The 8,576-nt window shown below is 48.9% G+C and overlaps 1 protein-coding gene across 1 annotated transcript; it reads right to left on the bottom strand.

The window, feature by feature from the left end:
* Positions 1-2,234: 2,234 nt before the first annotated feature.
* Positions 2,235-7,375, bottom strand: PDP2 (pyruvate dehydrogenase phosphatase catalytic subunit 2). The gene is made up of 2 exons (XM_056136020.1): positions 7,330-7,375; positions 2,235-6,066 (listed from the first exon to the last, which is right to left on the bottom strand). The coding sequence occupies exon 2, from the start codon at positions 5,994-5,996 to the stop codon at positions 4,404-4,406; it is 1,593 nt and encodes a 530-aa protein (XP_055991995.1). The 5' UTR covers positions 5,997-6,066; positions 7,330-7,375; the 3' UTR covers positions 2,235-4,403.
* Positions 7,376-8,576: the final 1,201 nt, after the last annotated feature.

The raw sequence follows: 8,576 nt of genomic DNA, 5'->3' as shown, positions 1-8,576 counted from the left end.
ACTGAGAGTATTCGATATGCCAGACACAGTAACAACAAAAGTCTCCAATGGAGACGTTACTGGGTCCGCTCGAGCAAATCGAAAGTTTCCTTATCCCTTTTTTTTTTTTTTCTGAGAGCTCCAGGGACAAGGGTGTGGACTATGGACTTGGTTTAAATCCAGGCTTTACCTTTTTGGCAGGGATAAGTTTTTCAACCTCTGGGCCTGTTTTATCAAGTTAAAAAAAAAGTCTCAGAGCTCCTCCTTATCTTTATCAGACACTCCCCTTGCCACCATCTCCTCTTCCAAGTGTGCCCCTCCTAAGACCCAGATTTGCCACACCTGCCCTTACCACAGGATTTCCTGATCTCACTGGGTGGGCACAAGCAGCAGCCCCTGGAGCAAGCCTTGTAATTGGTCTGTATCACACCCAGGGAACAAAACTAACTCAGCTGGTGGCAGTGGAATGAAGTGGTTTTCAACTGTTTAGCTAGCAGCCCTTCCAAAAGTTCTGCACTTAATATTAAATACACCGGAGCTTTTGTTAAATGAAACCCCAGCACTGAGTACCTGGAGGCGCTGGTAACAAAAGCCTTCACTGGCTTTTTCTTTTAGCCTTACCCACCTCCTCTTAGCCCCACAGTGAACTCTCAGGACTTCCTGAGCGGCTCACAGCACTCCTAAATTTCAGTTTCTCTTTTGTGTGGACTCAAACAGTCTGAAATCTTCCATGGCCAGGAAAAGTGAGAGTGAAACAAATTGACTACTATCAGTCAGGAACTATAAAAAATTAGTATTCAGATCAAAGGAAATAAAATTTTAGGGGCCAAAGCGATAGTCCAGCAGGTAGGGTGTTTGCCTTGCACATGGCCAACCTGGATTTGATCCCCTAGTCCGCCAGGAGTGATTCCTGAGTGCAGAGCCAGAAATAACCCCTGAGCACTGCTGGAGTGCACCCCAATAAATAAATAAATAAATAAGAAACCAAACTTCATTTTGCCTCTTTTATTTATAACATTTATTTAAATCTAATGGTTAGAAAATCATTATCAAATATGAACATTGGCAGATAGCTTGCAACTCAAATAGCAATAATTATTAAATAACACGGTTAATTTTTCCAAGTGAATGCATAACAGCATCTTCTAGAAGGTGGATTAGAAGTGAGATATCCAAGGGGTAGGGGACAGAGCCTTAGTCTGTTTGGGAGTGCACAGCAGTCCTCAACATGTTTCCCATGAGGGAGGTTTAGGAGGCAGCTCCCACGATGTTACCATGGGGTACCACCAATCTTGTCAATGCCAGCTCCAAGCCTCCACAGGGCCTTTTCTGTCACAGATAAGAGTCACTTTCTGAGACAAATGAACCACTATAAGATGAAACTAGAACATCTCAGCCCCAGGATATTGTTTCTACCTGGGAAGTTAAGCTTCTCAAAAGCTGTCCCTAGAGCTAGGTAAGCAGAGGCTGAGACACAAGAGTAAGCCAGACTCTTCCTCCCTGAGCACCTTCTGTTCCACACAATTATTCTCTTCATTAACTAACTCCAGTTCAAGATGTTTCTATTTCACCCTGTGGTAGACAGAGGGAGCCAGCTCAATTGTGTCTAAGCTGAACTTTGCATACTGAGCCCAATACTAGAGTTCTTTCTTTTAGGCCAACTGTACTTCTAAGCAAAATAGGTTTACATATTAACAGCCCCCAAGTCTATGTTTTCATTATAACTAATTAGCTAAAGGGTTACAAATAGATTCTAAGTTGAAATACCTAATTACCATCTCCTTCGCTCCTTTTGACTAGCTCCCAGAAATGAGAGCTGTTTATATTGGTATCACCAGTTCTCACCTTAAGTGATAAATACACAATTTAAAGCATCAAAGCGTATTTTATTCAAAAGTTAGATCCAAGGGACTGGGAAGATAGCTCAAAGGACTAGTGTACATGCTTTGCATGCAGGAGGCCTGAGCACTGAGTGGTCCCTGGCACTGTGTGGTCCCTGAGCACCATAGGTGTGATCTCTGAGCACCAAGTTGGGTGTGGCACCTGAATACTACCAGGTATTCCCCCCTCCAAAAAGTTACATCCAAGATATTGGGTTCAATCTCACTTTTTATCACTTCATTTTAAAGGTCTCAATATGAAATCTCAACATGAAAGGGATGATAAATGCTTCGGAAGACCTGACAATTACCTCCTCACTCCCATCCCAGTTTGCTCAAGACCCAAGGCATCAGGAAGGCCCAGGACTGCACAAGAGAATACTCTAGGGTTTATCTGGGAATTGCTCCGTGGAGCTTTCATGGACAGCACCGACGGCATTCACAGTGGTAAAGGTGACAATTAACCGGCCTTTCTTCAACCAAGACACCACAGACAGCAAGAAATCAGTCAGGCAGAGAAAAAAAAAACACAGATCAGCTTGTGAAACAGCTGAGAAATCTGTGCCCTCACAGTTGTCTCAAGATCGACTCATCAGATACATTTACAACCATGCTAGGCTCCAAATCAGAAGCCGTAAGTGCTGCACAGGTGTGCCAGGCCTTAGGCGGCATCAAGAACAAAGGAGGTGAAGACAGCACGATCCTCAGCTCTGGCAACAAACCATGCTAGCAGAATGGCAGCATGTAGTTCACATTCTAAGATCTCAAGGATCAGAAGGAATATTAATGACTTCCGGATAAAAGGATCAAGGCTTAATTAAGCACCCAGAAGAAAACGTCTTAGATGAAGCCCTATTAGGAAAGAAGTACAGGGAAATGTACAGGGAAATGGTGCTCTGCTAAAAGGAGCTCAAGGCTTGAATGGATATCACAGGGACATGGACCAAAACGAGGCCAAACCTGACTTTTGGCTTTTCTTTCAGTGGATGCATGAAGAGGAAGGAGATGAGGTAAGGATCAAAAAATGTAGTGCAGTCAGACAAAACTGTGCAGTTTTATGGGATTATGCTACTCAGGGGTATGTATTCGGTTATTGAAATGAATGTCACAGCAATTCATGAGAATGTGAAATTCACTCCCACCTCCCACAGAGAGGTTCACATGGTTTCATTTTCAAGTAACACGGTGACCATTCCAGGTCACCTTTTCAGTCTTCTTTCAGCTTCTGAAGTAAGTATAGCTCCTGAGGAGCAGAAAGGTGATTGATAGCACAGTCTAAGGGTAAGTGTCCCATTTGCTAAATCTTCTGCCTCCTTCTACCCTCCTGCTTCTCAGGATACTGACAGGTCCTTGGTCAGCGAGTGTTTTCAAGTCTCCTGTTTTCCCCTGGACAGATCAGACCAAACGTTAAGCCCACAATTCATTGCATAGGGCGGTTCTACCTAACACCTGTCCCAGCTACCACATACCTTCACATTTTTCTCCTTCCCTGCAACTATGGGAAGATTCTTTTTAGATAATACTGCTAGTGAACAAATGCAGGGTGAAGGAGTTTCACAGATCAGAGGGAGGAGTGTTAGGTGGAATGAATAGATAGAAGAACGTTTGAGACGTATAACCAGAAAGATCAAGTGCTCTGAATAAACCTGTTAGAAATTCTATTAATTGTAGGCCTCGTCTGTAACAAAGTTCATACACTTAAACACACACACACACACACACACACACACACACACACACACACACACACACACAAAATTCTACGAATATAGAAAAGGCCCAGAGTTAAGGCTCAGATGAAGTTACCTCCTAGCACGGCTTCAAAGTTCAGAGGAGGCAGGAAGACAAGTGACCCAAAAGCCGCACGTTTCGTTAGATCTGAAGGCCTGACCCCTCTCACTCTGAGTGCTAAGTCTTTCCAAGCAGGCTTACATGAGTCCTGAGTGGGGGTGTGAGGGTTCCATTTTTAAATAAACCAGAACCAGAATGTAGTATTACAAAATGTTTTCCCAAGTGTGATCACCAGAAAAAGTTACCTATTGCATAGGAAAGTGTCCTAGATGTTTTGTAAACCCAAGTCTTAAAATTCAAAAAGTTAAAAACCTCCCATTTCGTAGTCATCCTTGATAATAAATTGAGAAATGATGAAGTCTGCAGATTTGGCAGCAAGACCTCAAAAGTCCCTGGAGTTCTTCACATTCCCAGAATCATGGTTAAAATTAGTCTTTGAAGGCCCAGCTGATAGTTTAACAAGAGTGTCTTTGTAAAAGGACTTGGGCTCCAGGAGCCTAAGCCAGTTCTATGGGCTTCTTGCTCTGACCTCTCTGCATAGAAAAGGTGACCCAAACAGAGACAACATAAAGTGACTGCTAATGATTTTTAAGTCTTTTTTGCTGGTCTTTTTTTTTTTCCTCAGGTTAATCTGTCACTAAGCAAGCTACATCTGCCTGCCCTTTTAGTAAGTTCTAAAAAGTCAATTTTAAGAGTAAGAGAAAATGTTTTAGAAGAGTACTACGTTAATCTCGGCAACAGGATGGGAGACTCTTAACCCCCCTTGTAAAATGTATCGATTGAGTCTGAGTTAAAATACACCACAGTGATAGTGATATCATCCCTGTACATCCTGGCCAAGTCCTCTGGCAAGGTCAGCATCGCTGCCAGCCGCTCGGGATCCAGCTCCCCGTACTCGTTGCTCCCGATAGCGTGTCTGATCAGGCGTGTGGCTGCATTCTGGTCAGCAGCGTGAAGCCCCTTGGCTTTCCTCTGCAGCAGCAGGCTCTGCATGAGCCCCAGGTTAGTGGGTCCTTGCGCCAGGTCTGGTTTGTGGCGACCTGCTTCAGCCAGGTGCTCTACCACCAGTCTCACCACATCCTCGTTATCTAGCATGTCCCACAGGCCATCGGAGGCCAGAACCAGGAATTTGTCCTGGGGTCTCAGTTTGTGGTATGTGACTTCTGGCTCCGCTGTGAGGTAGGGTGGAGTATAGTAGTGGGAGGGGGTGAACTGGTAAATATTGAGGGCCTCAATGTCAAAGCCCCTCTCCAGGACACTGCGTTGCAGCTCTTTGCTCCACTTCAGCTGCACATCCCCGAAGGCCCTGCAGGGCATGAGGACTCCCAACAGCCTGTTGTCCATGATGACTGTCCGGTGCTCTGACTCCGGGTGCTCCTGTTTCAGGCGTGCCAGCTCAGCTTCATTCCAGGCATTGTGGTCCTGGGTGAGTGGCAGACAAGACCACAGGCCATTGTCCTCCTGGACACCAAGGATGGCCCGGCAGTCCCCTGCATTGGCCACATGCAAATGAACTCCATCCACATGGGCCATGCAGGCTGTTGCCCCAGAGAAAGCGACCTGGAGGGAAAGATTTCTGGCCATCTCATCTTCCAAGGGAGCCTGGATTTCCAGAGAGAGGTCAGAATCTAGTCTCTGGAAGGAGTACTTGAGCGCCTCCTCTGTGTTCAGCCCCATTTCCATGTGTAGGTCCAATAGCTCCTGCCAGTAGACCCGGAGGTGATCGAGGTGAACTGATGTGACATCCTTATAGATACTGTCTCCTGGGTGCTTGAGCCACTGCAGGATGGGCAGCAAGGGCTTCATGCTCTCCATGGCATCCTCCATCTTCTCCAGGGTCTGCTGGGACATCAGGGACACTGCCATGTAGGAGAAGAGCCTTTCACTCACTGCTTGTGCGCATGCATGGCCACCATGCCCGTCAAAGATGCCAAACATCAGCCCATGTGTCTGCAGGCACGAGGCGACCCCTTGCCGATCCTCCACTGGAGAATTGGCAGCCAGCTGGTTGCTCTCAAACCGCAACACCGAATTCAGGACACCACCAGTAAGGTCAGCAATCTTGTGGGCTGACTCTCCAGCTCGCAGTACTTCATTCACCTGCTCTGGGCTGAGCTGCAAGTGGAAATCCTCCTCCTCTGTTGATGTGTGTCTGTAGGCTCTCGGCAGAACCAAGTTACCCCCAGGAGTCTCGTTTATTAGGGTGGTTGGTACCTGGGAAAAAAGCCTCCATTTTGACTTGTTCCTATTTGAGGCACACTTGGAGTATAAACGTCGGCCCCCTTGCAATGTGGCAATGCTGTTCCGTGCAGAATTTAAGATCCAGTAGGATACAGGACTTGACATTCTGGAACTAGGCCAGCAAAGAACGGTTCCTTCAGCAAAAACAGGTGGTGGGTGGGGGGGGGTTTGAAATCTGAAAATATGAGTTGAAGAAAATTTCTAATTTAATTCCTTAAAAATACTCACTTCTGAAAAAAAAACATTTTTTCCCAAAAGCATTTTATTCATGACATTGCATTTCACTGACAGGTAACAGCTAATGTTGGCACAAACAATTCACCATGTACTTAACTGTTTTCTGTAGTCAGAGCTGGTATCGTTGTGCCACTGGCCCACCCACCTAACTTGTTTTCTCTTCTGAGGGATTTGGAGGTCACTGCCACTGGCTCCCTGCTCATAAAACACCAAACTGTACTGTTTTGTGTATCCACCTTTTCCCTACTTACTTCCCAAAGGCGGAATCAGTAGGTCAAAGGGTGGAGACTTATGTTGCCAAACTGATTTCCAAAAAAGTTTGGAAATCTGCCTCCGCAGAGGCATTAAGGAAACAGTCTCCTAGCACCTTCCACAGCCTCCAATGGTATGTTTCCTTAGACAAAAAAAAAAAAAGCTGCTCTATTTTCTATTTCTATGTTCTGGGGTGAGCAGGGAGGCGGGGCGCGACCCACATGTTCACTGATGGCTTTATAAAGGCTGTACCCCCTAGGTCTGGTCGTTGGGGGCTTGGGGTGGGGGGGAGGGGGAGACACGGCACCGCGGGCTGAAGCTGGTGCCACCACAGCCAGAATCTGGGGCAGAAGCGGAGGGTGATGGCGCACAGAGGGTGACCGTCCCTCCCCGCGGGGTGCCTGACGCAAGGCTGTCTGCGGCCGCCCGGACCCAGACAATTTCGCAGCTCTAAACAAACACCTGGGTCTCAAGTTCAAGCCTCAGACCCACAGGCTCGAACTCGGGCGCCAGCCTCCCAGCCCCGCCAGGTCTGCCCTTCTTCTGAGCCCGGGCGACAACCGCGTCCCAGATGAGCGCGCTCCGGGGCCCCTCCGGGGTGGCTCCCCGTTTTTCCCAGCCAGTGAAAGAATAGATTTCCTTCGGGGCGCCAAGTTCCCGGGGGCGCTCCCAAGGCCAAAGCACCCAGTGCGGGGGACCCCAGGGCACAGTCAAAGGGTGTCGGCGAGTCTGCAAGCCCACGTGGCGGGCGCGCGCGAGTGGGGGGACGACGGCGGCGGCGCGCCCCGCTCTTCCGAGTCGGCCGCGGGTCCGCCCCCCTCACCTCTCTCTCGCTCCTCAGCTCTCCACCCCATCACCTGACCCGCCCTCGCGGATCCGAGAGCGCCCGCGCGGGGAGAGGTGAGAGGTACCCTAACCCCGCGCCCGCTCCCTCGGACCCCCAACTCACCAGCTCGCTCCGCGGCCGCCCGGTCCGTCCCGTCAGCCCCACGCCTGCGCACAGTGCCCCGGAGGCGGCTCTCCGAGCCGGGTCTCCCTGAAGTAACCCCGTGGGCCGAGCCCGACTCCGGAGGAAGAAGCCTCTTTCAGTTCTTATTGGTTCCTCGGGCCTTGACGGACGGCTCAATTGTCCAATGGCTGAGGGAGCGCCGGAGGGCCGACCCCGAGGGGTCAAATCCGCTCTCTCCCCACCCACTCCAGGGGCCCAGAGGGCCGGTGCGAGGAGCGCCGGTGCTACCGGCCCAGGCGGTCACGTGTCCAATACCGCCACCGTGTCACCGCCCCCATTCTGTACACGCCAAACGCAGCGCCCCCTCCAATTCCGTAGTGTAGCAATGTTTCATCCTTCCCTTAGGGCCACACTGTGATACTCAACGATCAGGACATCGTCCCCTGGAGGCCCGAAGTATCCAACTCAGATACAGCTTTCTCGGAGCCGTGACACGTCTGCCTGTCTTCGTCTCTGACCCAGCTAAGGAGCACGACCTCTCTCTGCCTAGAGTCTCATAACAGAAACCCAGGCTCTACCCAGGCACCTTCCTCCAGGGCGGCCCACCTCTATCCACCTGTCCAACACCCTATTCCAATCCCTTATCAGGTGCCCAAACCTCTGACTCTTTCTTGGTCCTATCTGCCCTCTCTGTGGAGCAGACCACCATGTCTACCCCAAAGTCTTCAATGGTTCCCCACCTAACTCTGGACTTGAACTGACAATTGCATTGACCTGTCCATTGACACAGTCTGGAGAGGCCAGGATACCAGATAAGTCCTCTGTCTCTTCCACTATGGGATTCTTATTTACTACCTGCTTTCTAACAATGTGTGTGTATGTGTTGGTGTTCGAGCCCAGGGTCTCATACATTCCATGGTGGAGCTATTTTTCTGGCCCTCTAAATAGTTTAAATAGAATTTGCTACTAGTAGCTATGGTAAGTCCAGTTCAGTTTTTCCCTGGAGCCAAAAAGAAAAAGATCAGAATAGGTTACTTTGAGCCCTGAGGATATGGTTTTCTGAAGGGAAGACACACAAGGTTACCTTGGGAATCTGGCCAGTCTACCAGGGCCCAAGGACATACCTGTCATAAAACTGTTCCTACCAGACTCTCCCCTGGTATATTTATATTAGCACTCACCCTTGACTCATTCTAGCAGCTCTGTTATTAAGTCAGAATTGTGGTATAGTTCTTCCTGGATATTAG

This window comes from Sorex fumeus, unplaced genomic scaffold (assembly GCF_029834395.1).
Source record: "Sorex fumeus unplaced genomic scaffold, SorFum_2.1 ptg000122l, whole genome shotgun sequence".
Lineage (NCBI taxonomy): Eukaryota > Metazoa > Chordata > Mammalia > Eulipotyphla > Soricidae > Sorex > Sorex fumeus.
The sequence above is the reverse complement of the archived record's forward strand: the minus strand, read 5'-3'. Positions and strand labels throughout refer to the sequence as shown.